This window comes from Lissotriton helveticus, chromosome 9 (assembly GCF_964261635.1).
Source record: "Lissotriton helveticus chromosome 9, aLisHel1.1, whole genome shotgun sequence".
Taxonomy (NCBI): Eukaryota; Metazoa; Chordata; class Amphibia; order Caudata; family Salamandridae; genus Lissotriton; species Lissotriton helveticus.
The window spans coordinates 70520490-70537679 of NC_136070.1; the positions used below are offsets into that span (position 1 = coordinate 70520490).

General features: G+C 38.3%; 1 protein-coding gene across 7 annotated transcripts in view; it reads right to left on the reverse strand.

Annotated features, from left to right (window-relative positions):
- The window catches only part of DPF3 (double PHD fingers 3), a 506881-nt gene that overhangs the window by 31762 nt on the left and 457929 nt on the right, over nucleotides 1–17190 (reverse strand). For 4 of the 7 annotated variants that reach the window (XM_078659480.1, XM_078659479.1, XM_078659478.1 and 1 more), the window contains one exon: nucleotides 16631–16759. In XM_078659480.1, coding sequence (XP_078515606.1) covers nucleotides 16631–16759 — 129 coding nt within the window. Of the gene's footprint in view, nucleotides 1–3019; nucleotides 3525–7442; nucleotides 8537–16630; nucleotides 16760–17190 lie in introns of those variants that run through there. The other 3 variants (XR_013600840.1, XR_013600839.1, XM_078659481.1) reach the window with 2 other exon arrangements.

Genomic DNA, 17190 nt, shown 5'->3' on the forward strand with positions numbered 1-17190 from the left:
CCTCCATACTTTCCTCAGCGTGAGTCATTCATGACTTAACATAATTGGTTATAAAGACTCAATATCGTAGTGATGTCTTGATAGCATGGCATTAGGGATGTCTTGATAACCTGGTGCCCCGGTCCTACAGCGTCTTAGTATTTCACTTTGAAACAGTAGCAAAAAAGGTGAAAACTCGTCAGAACACAATATCAGAAGAAAACTATTTACGCTGAAGTCTGTGCCACGGAGCATTGTGGGTTCCATTGGGGGGAATCGCAATTCATCTCAAAGAAGAAAGTCTTCTTTTTGTTCATCATTTGTTTGTTTGCAATTTCAAGAAAGGCCTTATTACAAATGTTGATCAACCAAGATTCTACTGTGCTGACTCAACACCCACTCCATGTGTGTATGTATTTACTAGACAAAGTTACAATAACATGCAGGCAAGCAACTATAACTTTCAAAGCTTTTGGTTTATAACTATTGTATATAAATATCTTTTGCCTCTTGCCCCTTGTAACTTTCCCTCTTCTCTTTCTATCTGTGCTACAGTGTTGCTGAATTTTTATTTCCTAATGATTTAGCCTATATCCTTCCTACCAACATTGTGATCATGATTTTAAATGTTGGCTAATTCCTCGGAGATCTGATATAAACTGAGGTGATGCTGTAAGGACTCAAATGTGTGTTACATCATGCTAGCTGCTGCCTTTTCATTTAGAAGATTTTTTTTAATCAGATAGATTTTGTACTCTCATTTAGTAATAGTTCATACACAATATATAAATGCACCAAATGCACCTATACATAGATGATGTGGGTTTCTTTATTGTCTGGAGTCGTTGATTGCTAAATTGGTATTATGTTTTGCTTATGTTTTTATAATCTGAGGCTGACTGAGTAAAGTTCCACTTTTTCTATTACATTTGTGTGTATTTATATATTGCATAAACCAGGCAACACGTTATCAGAATGCTTCACATAGAAGAGAAGCGACACAGCAGGCAATACATAAACAACATTAAACCAGGTCTCTGTAAGGGACAGGTTACAGGAGAACGCAACATAAGGTGGGAAAACAGGCATCAAAAGAATAAAGTGTAGATAGGCTTGAAAAAGGGAATTACATACATGGAGAATACATGCAGGCAACTAGAATAGAAATAACTGTTAAATGAAAGCCATATTGGTTGAAATACCATAATTGAATGTGAATGAATTGTATTTAAAACTGTTCTTAGATTGCATTAGTGTTTAGATTTACATGGGTATAAGTTAAAGCATAGATCCCGAGTCAAATATTCTAGACTGAAATACATTCTTTTAAAAGTTTTAAATCAAATGTGTTGATAATTGATAGTGAAAAAGTGCATTTATGGTCTAGGCTTTCAGTATTTTCAACGGTTTAATCAAGTTATTTGTAAAAACAACATTAAACAGATAAAACCTAATTGGTGTTAATATTTTCGACAGGATAATTTCTGATGGAAGGCAAATAGTAATCACGATAATGGTATGTGCCTAATTTAAGTTAAAAATGTGCTTTGTGTAAAATTTCTAGCCTTTGGGGCTTAGTCATAGAAGCATGTACTTTAATTCTCTTATCTTTGGAAAATGTATCATGCTGTTAATAAAATAAGGTTGCACTCTAAATATCAAACTTTTAACTCGGGAAAGTTTGTCCAATCAAATACATTTCAGAATCCAGATGCCTCCTTTTACTTAGAATCTGAAACCGTCATTCAGTACATGGAAGTCCTATTCGTTAAAAAGAATTCACTTTGATATTCATAGAAAATTAGAGTCAAATTAGTTATTTAGCATTTTCATTACAAAATCATACATTCGTGAACTATAGTAACGTACATTTGGAGAGGGTCTAAAATTCACCTACCACTAGTTTTGAACATAATCACATGCTTATAAATTAATTTTGGGCTATGCATTTCAAGATTGCCCGAGTCACATGAAGATAAATTGTACCGCAATATAGATCTACAGTAGATGTACAATTTTCTAACACGCAAAACATATATAATTCACAAATTGCAAGTTACAGGTGTAATGAATGTGCTGCATACACACAACTTTTCACGCTCAACCCAGGAATTAGAGAGAAAAAGTGGCCATGTATCGGAGGTGTTAATAGAGCTGCCAGGGATATGCAGTATACGTGATGCTTTGCACCCAAAAAGGAAACAATCCCACAGAATGCACAAAACTAACAGAAACAAATATCTTCTTTCCCACAATTAAGCATTCCTGTATCTAACAGCATCTAAGAAAACTAACGTGGAATATTTTATTCTAAACAAAAAACATGCATTTTGTATTCTAAAGTAAATAACTACATTTTCACTATGTACTTGACCACGTTAAAGGTCTATGCTGTGGACTTGGTGCAGTAACCCTCACACTTTTTATTTCTATAAATCACATATTTCCGTACATGTCTTATTCCAGACTTAGTAGTAAGTATACAATCAGTTAGTCACCGAACTACTGTAAATCAGCCCCAGCTTTGATATGGTATAAAATAGTGTATCTTTTCATCTTAGCTTAACAGAAAAACTAAGAAAGAAAGTACAAAGTTCTAAACAGAACTTCAATACATTCGAGTAGTTAGCTAAATAGGAGGATGTGCACTTAAACTATTGCTGGCAACACTTTCTGGATATTTGCCACTGCAAAGCGCAATAGCTTGAAAAGCACTGCACAAAACACAAACTACAATGAAGGCTATTTCAGAGTAAGCCACACTGATTCACAAGAAATTCTGGTCATGTTTTATTGAAAAATGTATTCAGCCTAAATGCCTTGGACTGATACTTTACAGAAAATCTAAAGATAGTTCATGTTTCCACTGTGACTGTTCATACGTTTCACAACAGAACTACTCTCCACACATTACCCAACAATTACCTCTAATGATTTGATAACAGGATTTACAGTGTTGAAATGTACAATAAATTGTGGATAAAGTTATTACTTACCAGATCCAATTTTTGGGATAAAAAGCTACCACAAAGACTAATTATTTGTTGTAATCCCAAACATGGCAGAGTTGATCTTTATTTTCTGAATAAAAAAGCAACCTTTAGTAAATATTTTTCTTTATTTTACATAAGTGCCTTTTTAAAAACGTATCTTTGTCTTCACAAAATTGAGTATTGTTTCAAAGCAAAATGCAGAAAACAAAAATAGTGTGCAACCTTAGCACTTACGATTTTTTTCCATTTTAAATACTGAAATAAATAAAATATTTCACATCTTTGTTTTTATCTTTAGTCGCTTCCGTTTTTTAGTCTTTTCCATTGAAATATCAATTCCAGTTTGTTCTGGATTTTAAAAAAAATACAGTGAATTAAAAAAAAGGTGGGCGAAGATGTTTTCTTCATATTGCACACACTCAGGGCATTTCAAGAGGTCACTAGAATCCAGGGCATCATGAATAATATGCTGGAGCATAAGCATTGTACAAAGGGTAGGATGCTCTATTTTCCATCCTAAAATATTTTCTGGAGGAATACTGGAGTCTGTGACTGGAAGAGAAATACAAAAATTACTTCTTGCTTGAAAAAGATATTTTAAAAAACATTAATACAGTTTAAAAGAAGCATTTACCAGTTAAAAAAAAAAGAAACACAGCCTACCCATAGAACTTGATGACTTGTGCAAAACATTATAAAGAAAGTATTCAAACAAAAACCCAAGATACATTTTCATCACAGTGGACTCAAATCAAATAGTGAATTGTGGACCCTGTCAGGGTAGGCTCTCAGTGCTTGATTATCTAAAAGATAATCACAACTTGAATACTAAGCTTGAAGGTACATTACTGGTGGTTACACAGAGTTTAATAACTCCTTGCCATGGTGGCGATTCAGGCATTTCTGTTCTTTTGCATATTACTAGAGAGTTTCTTTCATCTCTATGGGTTGAAGAGGTGGAATATAAAATGCATGTCACTTAGTGACATGTATCAAATGAGAAGAATTGCTTTTCATAGGGGCAAGGGTCCACTTCACCAAAACGATCATTGTATGTGGAAGCAAAGAAATGTAAGCATCCCCTCTAAGCATTCAACACGGCCCTTAATCACTGCTCTTTTTCACACATATACACCAAAAATGGTAGTCATTAGGGCTGAACTGAGGAGTGTCTACTGCGTAGAGAGCCTGTGTGTCCGAAACACATGGAATTTTATACAGAATAGATTAAAGTACTATAAAATCAGTCATCTTACAAGTACACATGTGTATATATTGACCTGCAAGTCTTAAATTCATATTCTGGTGAGGGTAACTATAGTATATTCGTTTGAAGATGAATGAAATCCAAATTGATTAATTCCAGGTCCTCTTCACATTTTTCTTAACCATTTTATATTATTTCACATTCTTCATTACAAGCATCACACAATGTCCAAAGGCTTCAGCATGTCTTGATTCAACATCATACCTGTGTTTAAGATGGAGGGCCACTCCAGGGGTTAGCAGATATGTATGCTTTACAGACTATGTGAGCATAGATTTAACATGGAATATTTGAGGCCAAACGTATTTAGCATCCTTTCTGGAATAGTGATATAACACTTTACCTTGTCACGCTTTTTAAATCACAATATTTTTATAAAGCAAACAGTCAATTTTGTTTTTGTACAAAAGCACATTAAAGTTACATTTTAGTGACTTACGAACAAGAAAAAAAAGATCAGCTACCACACCAAACTTTTGTTCTGCAAATTATCACATATCCCTTCTGTCAATTCCAAGCACAAGTGCCCTTGAATGTCATGCTTCTGATGGCTCTTCATACTTGAATTTCAATGTACCAATGAGAGTTGTAATATGGGCTGTAGGCGCTACTTATAAAGAATAACTATGATTATATCTACAATAGATATAGCAATATATACAGATGTTTAGCATGTAATATGCTTTTATCAACATTTTTGAGTATGGGGAGGTGCCATGACTCATGAGAGGTGAAACCTTAAGTGGGTCATGATTCTCCACTCTGCCATATTTTATATAGCCCAGGAAATTAATAATCATTCCAAGGTTTTGACGCATATGACTGAAACTCATTTCTCAGTTTAGGCACATGAATTGGTGCAATGACTTCCACAAGTACTGAAGAACGAGGACTGTGCTGGCATTCATGAGAGCCCTTTGAGCCAAATCAACTTGTAACGCTAGGATCACTGACAATGGCTATGCAAAATTCACAAATAAAGTCAAGAACAAATACTTGTAAAGTACGGAAACCCAGGACTAGTGCTAGAATTTTAGCTGCCCCAGAAGAAAATGGCCAAGTATGCATCTTTTACATCTCCACCTTCCCGATATGCACATGCACGCATACACTTGGCCTCATGCTATTCGCCACTCTACAATTTGACAAATTTGATGTAGTAACTGTGTATCCATGCATTGCAATACTGAGGTGCTCAACTACCATATTACGGGGTTTGAACCTTTGAAGTGTGGAGGAGGGGGTGTGAATGTAAATTGCACATTTCCCCTTGCCCCCCCGCTCCTAGGTGCATCAAATTGAGCAGAATTTGTTTGCAAGATGATCATCAGCTTTTACCTTGTGAAAATATTGGGAGCAAACTACCGTGGGGGGAGGCACACTTTGCACCCACATTGGAATATCAACTAATGTACAAACAGGAGCTTATACCTGAATGAGCATTTGTTAGGGTAAAAACACTTTAAAAGAAAGGGAAAGCTAGCTTGATTAGCACATTGGAAAGACAATTAATGTAGCATTTGTATTTTTGTTAAGTAATTCTTTTGTGTTGAGCATAGATGGTATGCAAAACCATTACTTTTTATTTATTCAGTAACAACATACTGAAGGCTACTGAAGACACATGTGCATCGCTAGAGAAGTCATCAGTGTGATAATTGGTACTTGTTCGTTGTGAAACAGACACTCTCACAATAAAGCATCCTAGATGGAATGAAGTGAACTCCTTGGGTGAAAGGAATTTGCTGCAATACTCTCCTACTGTCCCATAGGAGGGTCTGAGCATGTCATATAATAGAGACACCCCTATTGAAACTAAGGTCTACAAGTGCAATTACTCTCAAGTAAAAGTAGGTCCTTCAGTCTTAAGAGATGACAAAACTCTCAGACCTGAGCCACAAGAGTATTTTTGTGAAATCTGGGAATGACAAGCCCAGAGGTGTTTTTTATGCTTTTGTGCAACAGAAGAGTATCTTGTTTTTAGTGATTTTCTGGAGTAATGGGAAGACGTTCAATCTAATATATTCAAAATATGAAGACAATAACTTTTTATGGAAAATTGACCAGGCATTGTTCATTATGCTCACCCAAGCACAATCAATCACCTTTAAGGCATGACAGTTCCGAGGTGAACCCAGCATTTTACTAGGAGTGAATCAGTGCCCCATTAAGGTTGCCAGGGGCCCTGAACCTGCATTCAAAATCATGTGCATGATGGTGCATTCTAGTTCTTGGTTGGTGTAGCCGTCTGCATTGTCACTTCAATAAAGAACACGGTTGTTGCATGATAACTTTTTCCCTAACATTCATAAACCACTTGCCATTGGTCAACATCCATCTTATTGGAGGGACAAGTATGGTTACACCACATAAGAGAGCAACAACAGGTCTATGAGGCTCTGGGATACATGGCTGAAATGGTGCTAACCTGTGGAAGTGCATTTGGTTTGTTGCTTTGCAAACAGCAGCAGTGAATTGGCTGAACCACAAAATAAGAATTTTGAGTACCTTCAGGTCAGAAGCCTATTTTAAATCTGCTCTCTCTCTACAAACTGACAACTATAACTGTTAATAGCATGAAGTAGCTTGTAATGGGATTCTTACAGATCATGCCACTGGACTTAGCAAAAAGACCCAATTGAGTACTGGGAAGACTATAAACTTGACCTAGAGCACAGTTTGTCAAAATCTTTGTGTGGCCTCCATATTCATTTAGTAGCCTAAGTTCAACAATGTGGCTATTCCACCACTCCCATTTTCATCATCACTACGCTAGTTATACCTTTCAATTGACTGGTCTGACCCCAAGCAAATCAATCATATCGGTCTGCTGATTTGAGTTGGGTTCCCACTACACGGTTTTGAGAAATCCTGATAGAGCATCTGCCAGGGCAAAATGTTATCTACTGAAACTATAAGGGGCCTACCTCAGGAACACAGTTGTATAAGCAAGTGAACCTACAACAGAGACATGCTACAAAAATGAAATTTCCCCATAAAGAAACGTGGTAAGCAATGGGCAGCAAACAGTACTTTACAATCTCAAAAATGTGTTTCTTTGAAATATGGGTTTTATATGTGCATTAAAACAGGACATACAACTACCTTACTAACTCATTGCATGGAACAGGAAAACAACAAGAGCATATCAAATAAACATAAACAGAAAACAACTATTTAAAATAATATTTGTATGAACATACCTTATCTGCAGCAACTCCTCCCCTCTTTCCTGGTACAAGAAAATAACTTGCGTATATATCCAGTGTCTTTCAGACTTCAGCAGGTATTGCTTTGGTTTATTTTGAGAGGTGCTTTGTAAGTAAAAATAAACGGAAAAAAGGAGTCTTCGGAACTACAGAAAAACCGCTGGTGGACCACAAATATATATAGATATTAAAAATATACACAGAAAAAAAGAAAAACAGGTGAGGTATTTTCCCTTTATGTTTCTTCCGCAAAAGTATTGTTCAGAAGGGTCCAGTCACTTTTGCAACCATGGTTTGACAATCCTTATGACGAAAATTAGGAGAATAAAGACAAAGTAACTCCATGAACGGAAGACGTGGAGACCATGAGGAAGATCAGGAGATGTTTGTGACAATGTTGGAGAGGAGACAGTTGTTTTCTACTGTGCAAGGTCATCAACATCTTCAAGCCAACCATGTTAGACAAAGAGCAGCCATTTTGTTACTCCTTCAGCCAGTAAAACCTTGTAGCTGCAGAAACCACCAGAACGTTCCTCCGTTATGAAATGAGCAAACCACGTCTGCTTTGCTTTTCTAGAAACTTTACAATATCACGTAGGATTCCATTTCTTGTTCTCATATCAGATGCAACATATAAATATTATGTAAAAAACGATTTTAGGTGGCTCTCAGTCAAGGGTTTCTTGAATTCATATTAAAACACTGAAGAAATGAAAATCAACTCTGCCCATTTAAAATAAAATTTCTTTAAAAAATAATATCCACAGTTCAGATTTTCCAGAAGTAAACAAAAAATGTTCAAAGTAGCAGTATAGATTTGTGCTTTCGGGAAACACACACAGCTTCAAAAAAAGGATCTAAAAAATAGAACTGCTAATAATTACAAAGGCAGTAGCCCAAAAGTTTGTTTTTTTAGCAGCTGTCCGTTTTGTCTGCAATGGGGGAGCAGCTGCCAGGGCTTGATAGGGGATCTTCCAGCTCATCTTCGTCAAAGCCTTGAAATGTCGACGTGTCACTTTCCGATGTCGAACCAAACAAGTCCTCTGCGATGCTGGCATCCACCTTCCTGCCTCCTCCTCTCAATTGAGCTGACATGTATGATGAATATATCAGCACAAGGGTTAAGCAACAGACACAAATTGTTAACAATTCTTTGCACTGACAATTAAGTAAGTACAAAAAAACACCCACAATACCAAAGAAATATCACACACCCTTATAAGATAAAAGCAGCGAAAGGGTTAATTTTTGTTTTTCCTCTCTTCAAGAGAATTGGTCAGGTTCCCTAGACAGGCTTCATACCTTTAAGATACTTTATAACAAGATACACATTTGAATGGCTTCAACTTTAACAAATAGGCATTTAATGATCATTCGCACTTACGCAACCTGAAAACCCAACAGCATTTAAGAAGTTAGTTTTATAAGACAGTGTTCCTTTTACCGTCACACAAAAGACAGCATAACATATTGGAAGAACAGAATAAAAAGAAAACAATATCCAGTTCATGAGTCACAAAACAATGTTAAAGATAACCTTAAGGTTGAACTCTGAAGGGCCTAAAGGTGAGTATTATGAGAGTAGTTGAAATGTGTTTTCTTCAAACCGAGACACCTTTACTAAAATACGTAAATGTGAAAAGGGGGGGGGGGGAGATGACTGCATTCAAAATACATTTTTACGAATCTTTGAGTGAAAAAATAGTTTGTGTAGAAGAGGAGCAGACAGTGAGAGCTTTTGTCTATAGAGGTTTGAAAATGTAACTTTTGACAATATGTAGGTCTTCTGAGTGATCTGTATTGTGCTTACCTTTCCCATAGTGGAAAGATGCTTCAAGTCACCACAGTACCATACTATACCTTTTTGTTTTTTTAGTTCTTTTGTTTGTTCAAATAAAAAGCATCACAACAGGAAAATAGAAACAAAATCTACTAGTATACAAGGAACGAAAACAAAAGCAAATAAATGTAAAAGATAAGAGGATGATTAGGCAGTTTGAAAGGCATAAGAGGGCTTTTTAGGTAATGCATTACTGCTGCTGTAGGGTTGGGCAAGATTTCTCCATTAAAAGGGCTGTATTTAAAGGTTTATAAAACTTCAACTAGCATTAATGGAGTCCTCAGATGAACAGCTCCAATATGACAATGTCTGGTATGTTTTAAGTTTTAAATAAAGTATTGTTTGCATTTGTTAAATGAACACTATTCACTTCTGTTACTTGCTGCCACAGAATATCAACGTTGTTATTATTTATAACGAGTCCAAGTAATAGCCATAACATTGGGTACCGAGTCATCATTCCTTTTCCACCTTCAGTAATGTTTCAAGTTTGACTGCATATGTACATATGGTGAAGGACATTGCTGACTGTTTCCACTGGGCGCATATTACTGAATATATCTTTCTGGGGGGCTTCTTGCAATGACAGTGAAATTTCATAAAGACACCTCACCTGGGTGCAAAATCTACTGATCAATGGCAGAACATGCTCTAAATGTACTAATGCACATAATGACATGAAACAAGGTTTTGTTTTGGCCCAGTTACTACTTTACCTCCTAATTTCCCTTTATTGAGCTGATCGTTCCATCTCTTTCACAAGAGAGTTTACTTGTTTAATGTATGCTAGAAACATTGTTCTGTTGAATTTAACAAAGGTCAGTTTTTAGAGGAAAGTAAATTGCTTTGATAATGATATGAGGTTGGTTACATTATCAATAAATGTCACCAAAGTAACATCAGTGTGTTCTAACATTAAACAATGTTTACTATGCAGATGAAGCTATGGAGTCTGTATCAACTTATTTCTATTTGGGAACATTCTTTGGCTCATCCTTAATTCGGACAGTAGGTCAAGAGCAATTAATAGCAAAATTAAAGACCCTAGGAAATGAGCTACACAGCTTCAACACAAGTACAGGAAGTGAAAGAACAAATGAACTGAAATAAATCTATGATGCAAATATTCCTGCAATCCTTTTATATGTACCTTCATGTACTCCATGCATTTAATTAAAACCCTGATTGGCATTATTAAGGAAAAGTTACAACAGAAATACTGCACCAGAGTTAGTCTAAGAAAGAAATAGGACTAAAGCTGGCAATTTTATAGATTTTCTTTTTTTTGTTTTACAGCATATAACAAAGTAAATAAATGTTAGTTTAACGTGGAAAAACTGTACATCCCATACTTTGCAAAGTAAGCCCTGTAATGAGTTCATTCACAATACTCACTCTAAACCTGAATTTAATATATGAGTCAATCTCTTTACGGTAATTCTAACTACCAAAGGGAACAGTTGAATTCTTTTACTCAAAATGACTTATGAAAAACATTAGTGAGTTCCTATATATGTCCGCTGAGCTCTGAGAATGATAAGGCATATAGGCTGCACATTTGTCGTTTATTAGTCAAATTTTCAGAGGTAGGGAGAATGCAACAATAAATGAACTTTACATATGATCCAACAATAAGACAATTATTTGAATTTTAAAATTAATTGATTAGTTTAAGAACAGGACTGTCGCACCACACAGTTAAAATAATACACTTAAAAGAATGCACTGTACGTGGACAAACGATCCAAAATACCACACATATTTTTGGATGCCTAGCTCTACCCTTAGGCCATCATATATTTTATTAAGCCAATTTTTGTCATGCTTCAAATTTTTAATATATAAGTTGCTCTGCAAGTATTATATATCCCATCTTCAGTCAACATTTTATATTATTTCCAAAATAATTTGAAACTTTTCTGCAATTATAAATGGTGTTGTGTTTTAGGATCCACATCTCTGTGGAGTGAGGTTGACAGTTAAGTGAAATAGATAACATGGAAAGCCACAACACATCAGGGAAGTTATCCTATTTTTTAACTCTTTGGATCAGTTCACTAAAAGATCTCAAGCCATTAACACTAACTGGTGCTATAAAGAAACGCTTGGCCGAGCATATAAAAAGCTGGCAACTACCAACATTAATACTAATGCAGGCTCAAAGGCATTTGAATGGTGGTGACAGCAGCTTTTATCTATTGCTCCACATTTGTTTCATTCTTGATGACGTGGAACAAAAGAGTACCTGTACATTCCAGACATTCTTGCAATTGTGCAAACACACTGGTCACACATTCGGTCAACAAGTCTGCCAAGTTAGGTGGTAGCCAATGGGTGAATAGGTTTTCCATCAACAGCAACCTTTTTCAATAGCTTTGTACCTATATCTACTTAATGCAGTCACAGGATATAGACAGATATTTATCCTAAGAAATGGAAAAGAGATGCCATAGAAAGTTTATAGAGAAAGGTTGTTTAGGAAAAGTGAACATGAAGGAACTTCACTTTTTTAAATATCCTCCATAGAAACTGTGTGGAATGTAGAAGTTGCTACATAAATATTTAGCACACATGGGAATGGTCGTGCAAAATCTGTGGCGAAGTCACTAAATAGGATGATTTTTGACAGGTTGGATAAAGATTAAATATTGTTGCAGAACATGTGTGAGTTTACAAGTTGTTTTTTCTCATTGGCGAGGTTCAATGAATTGTCTACTTACAAATGTACTGTTCACAGTCTCATTGGTTCAGGCATTCAAATATGCCCAATTCAATTCAGTACATATGAGCAATTTCTTAATGGGCCTAACTTTGACCTGCCTTTTGACTGGAAGTCTCTTTGGCATTTGCACAAATGTGAATAATATTTTGGGTGTGAATTCATTACAGGGCATTGGAAAGAAATTCATAGGCTGTTGTCATCCGAGGGATCTAAAAATACAATAATTGGGCAACTCCTTCAGATACCCATAATTTAGAACTCTAAATTTCACCTGGCAGAGGGAAAACGTGCAGTTACACAACACATTAGAAAACAGAGTTGAAATGCTAATGTTAATCGGATTTGAATGTAATATTTACATTATGTTCTATCACTTGAAGGCAACTCAGTTAAGGAAATTATAAAGCATAATAAGGATAAAATAGATGTTTGAGGCAGATCAGAATTTTACATGGTCGGGCTGGGCTCTGAGAGGTTAAGTAAACTTATCCTGCACTGAGAATGCGTCTCCATCCAGAAGAGCTGACAATTGTCTAGAGGAGAGTTAACACATTGTGAGTGAAAACAAACTACATTTTGGAAATGTCTTTTTAGGTTACATAAGTGTACTTCTTATAAGCACAAAATATACAACAGAGACCGGAGAAGTTCATGATAGCAGCTAACATTGTCCACTAAAAAGTTACAATCTACCAAGAGCAAGATCTTCCAGGGTAGTCAGTCACAACAGTTTTAGGAGTCTCAGTAAACACCATGACTGGTACATTCTTTGTTATATTCCTTTGACTGCTTGTGATGTATAATTGAGCTGAGCAGCTTCCTCCAACAGTACAACCACAAACGAGAAATCTGAACAGAAATAGACAGTTACAGCTACAAACATTAAATGTTTGTTAAGTCTGTGAGCATTAGCTGTATGTGCTCCTCGCTTTTACATGTTTAAGTAAAGATTACCTTTTATGGGGAGATTACGCATTAAGGCGTATCACTTTAAGAAAACAGCGTTCTAATCTACGAAAGTTAAATTAAATGTATTCTTTAACATTTCTATCCACATTTTTATGGGGATTTAAAAAAAAAAGATTTTTTAAATAATGACTAGATTTTATAATAGTAGACAGGTTGTCCAGTACCAATCATGCATTACTATCCGTTACACAACACATGTAGCACTCAATGTGTTGCTGAACGGCAGAGGAGATGCCGTTCAATTGAGCAAATCATTCTCAGAAGCCATTTAAAACTTACATTTTGTGCAATCTTTCAAAACAAATTTTTTCTCTTGCTTCCAGGGTCACACATCTCCAATATATGAGAGCACAGGGTGAGCAAATAAAACTGAGAAAACTAACTTTATTCTATCTTCCTCTGAATTTGCAATCATTCCAACTTTTGCAAAAGTGCTAAGTAGGCAGTACTTTAGGTTATCATTTTTGGAAAATTAAGCATCAATTAACTAATTCTATGGTACAAGATTTAGCCACTTCATGAATGGAAGTTAGAATTCAGACCATGCATGTCTATCCATTTCCGTTGACGGCGGAACCCCTGGCATGTGCTCTGTGGGAGTACCATGGATACAGGGACATCAGATTTCCTAGTTACAGGTTGATAGTGTCTACTTACGCTGACGACACTTTATTATACGTTAGGGAACCCGAGACCTAACCTGTCCCCAGTCCTGCGGGAGGTGGTTTTGTTTGGTTCACTTTCGGGCATACAAGTGAATTGGGGCAAGTCCATCATGCTTCCACTTATCCCTGCAACGACGCGATTAGACCCAGAGTATCCACTTCAATGGACCACAGATGTGGTGAGATACCTGGGCATCCGGCTCCACACAGATTCAGAAATTGTTCTGAGGGAGAACTACGGAGTTGCCACTTCCAAACTGGAGGACGACATTGAAAGATGGATCAAACTCCCGTTGTCTCTGATGGGTAGAATTTAACTTATGAAGATGGTGATACTACCCCGGTTCCTGTTCCTGTTGACGAACATCCCTATGGTACTGTCTATGGCCTTCTTCCAACGTCAACAATCTTTGATGGTTCACCTGGTGTGGGCTGGCAAGCAGCCGTGAGGGGCCTGGCGGATACTGACCCTGCCCTATTCGATGGGCGGACTGGGCGCCCCTGATTTTGGACAACGGCCCCAACAGCGCTGGGATGCCTGGCTTCACCTTGGGGGTTCCCTGGAGGGGGCATCTCACAGGGAAAGCCAGGATAGGTTCCACAGCGGTATACAGCACCAGGATGCCCCGAGATGGGGCGTCAGTGCGCTTTACAAGTATACACACATTATAGGGCAGGTTAGGGCTCGCATGCATACCATTGGATGCACGGCCCCTCTGATATACCGCACACACTGATTAAAAGCATTGTGGCTGCTCCGGTTCCCCTGCCGGCCTTGCTGTTTCAACCACATGATAGGCGTACTGCGATACTGGATCTCCGAACTCTGTTGTTCACGCATGGCAGTGGCTGTTGAACGCGCAGGCAGGTAACCTGTTATACTCCCTATTGGCCCATCTTGACTGGTGCCACTGGCTGGCGCCCTGTCTGGACAGAGGTGTCATAGTGGCGTTGCGGACGCTGGATATAAATACGGTTGGGGACCTCTTTGCAAATGGTACAGCACGCTCCTGGGAGGAGGTTAATGGGGAGGGGACACCGTCCACGCTCATGAAGTTCCAACTTCACAGGGTGAGGCATGCACTCAGGGTTCAGCTCGGCGAGGATATGGCGGAGCCCCCGGAGGTTCGGGCCTTGACCGCGATAGTGGGGGCCAAATCGCCCACCAGGTTGGTTTCGACATTATATCGTGCTGCACTCTCCGAGAGGGACGGAACATACACTAAGCCCCGTTTGGAATGGTAGAGGGACCTGCAAGTGGAACTAACTGATGACAAATGGAACTATTGCTGCACTAGTACAAAACGCGTATCGCTTAATGGGCGCCATAGACTGGTGCACTTTAAGTTTTTGAACAGGGTGTATTACACTCCGGAGCGTTTACATAGATACGGTCTGCGCGAGAGCCTGCAGTGCCAAAGGTGTGGTAAGCTGGTTGCAGATTTCGTGTACGTGGCTTGGGACTGTCCGGGCGTTGCTACCTTATGGGGGGTAGTATTTGCTGAAGTTAACCACATCACAGACTGGACGCTCCCCCCGGACCCGCTTTTAGCCTTACTGGGTTACTCTAAGCCGCTCCATAAATCACATAGGCGACTAGTGGATATGACCTTTCTCATTGCTACGCGATGTGTTGCCGTGTGCTGGATGAGGGGACCGACCCCTACTATGACACAATGGTCTAGGGATATGCTGTTCTGCTCCACTCAGACTGAGGTATACAGTAAACTGCTCCCGCCCCGCAACAGGCCCAAAAACTTTTGGTCCCTATATGTATCTAGAAGACCTGTGCTTGAGGAGCCGGAGATCAGGGACGCCTCCCAACCGTGGATGCCCATTTCTGACGCACCGGGATCAGACAAGTGAATGTGCCCCTGCATCTCACTCCCTGCATCACAGCCCCTCCTTTTTGTTATTTCATGTCCCTTATGCGCACATGGGGGTATTTGTAGTGTAAGTTCATGTGCCTCATACATGAATCAAGTGAGAACTTGTAATGAAGGTCACTGTCATTCTGTTGTTGGGATTGTATACTTGTTTGGTGCTATTTTGTCCAGAAGATAACCTGCTGTATGGACTGGAAGTGTGTCTACATCTTCAATGAGCTGTACTGCTTTGTTTTAATGCTCTTTTGAAAACTTCAATAAAGATATTAATTTAAAAAAAATTATAATAAAAAAAACAATTGGTTTAATAAAGACCAATAATCCCCCAAAAAAACACACAAAAAACTATGACGATGCCCCATGGGCTAAAACTATAGCTGTTTGTACTTACTGCGGAGCCTGAGTACCCTCAGCCGATGCCAGGTGGAGCTGTCCTAAGCAGCTACAGAGGAGTTTGGCTCTAATTCACCTCCTCAGCCGTCACCTACCCAGACGGACATCGGACATTGTTTTTCACTGTTTTTAATGGTTTTGTCTGTCCTTCACTTTGGCTGCTTTGTCTGATTTGTTCCCCCTGAAGTCCTTTTTACCCTCCCTGTCTGCCTGCCTCTATCTGCATTCCTTTCCCTTTTAACTTATATTATTATGTAATCTCAGGTTTTCCTCCTATGCCTATATTTGGCTCCTGTAACTGATATAATTTTTGTAACCTGTAACTCGCTGATCCTTATGCAAAGCGATCTGATATCTCCGGGTCTAGCCAGCGCTATATAACACTCTGCAAATAAATAGATAAATAAATATATTCATGTTCGCCCTTAAAAAAGTATGAAACAGAAACACCAGATTTGTGCCTGTAATATTTGGACAATTTACCAGTATTGATGTTACCTTTTACCAAAATCACCTAGCAATTCATGACTCGGAGACTCAATGAAGAAACAAATGAGCCAGGCTTTTTATAGCATAAAAGAAATTGTGCTGAACTTTGAAAGGAAAGACATACAAATAACATATGATGACAAAGGGTGACAACAGGCCTATGTATGGACCCAGGAAAGAAGCAAGCATGGGGGTAGGTAGCTGGAGGAAGGACCTACCAGAGCGCCCGCAGTCGGAGCAGGAGACCAGCTCTTCTGGTTGCCCACTCTTCCTGTTATTACTGGAGTCCCCAAGGCAGAAGTCACAGTAGTCATTAGGTAGGATCACACCATCCGGTCCTTTTCTAGCTGAAATGGGAATACAAGAAAAAGAGAGTAAGGAAAATGCTACTTACCAGTATCCATCTGTTCTTGGCATGTAGATCTGTAGATTCGTACACATGTGCATAGATCGCCATCTGGTGTTGGGTTCGGATGTTTGCACTTTGTTTTTGTCTTGGAAGAAGTCTTTGTTGTCACGAGGTGGGTGACTCCACCTTAGGACGATAGTGCACATGTGCGTCAACTCCCTCCCCAGATTGTTTTGCCATGGAGGGTTATGATGGAGTTAGTAAGAAATATAAAAGGATGTCCATGTGTAATGTATCTAAGTAAGGTAGTACTGGAACAGATAGAGGTATCCAGGGAGGGGGGGTGGGCGTATACTAATCTACAGCTCTACATGCCAAGAACAGATGCATACTGGTAAATAGCATTTTCCGTTCGAGGCATATGAGCTG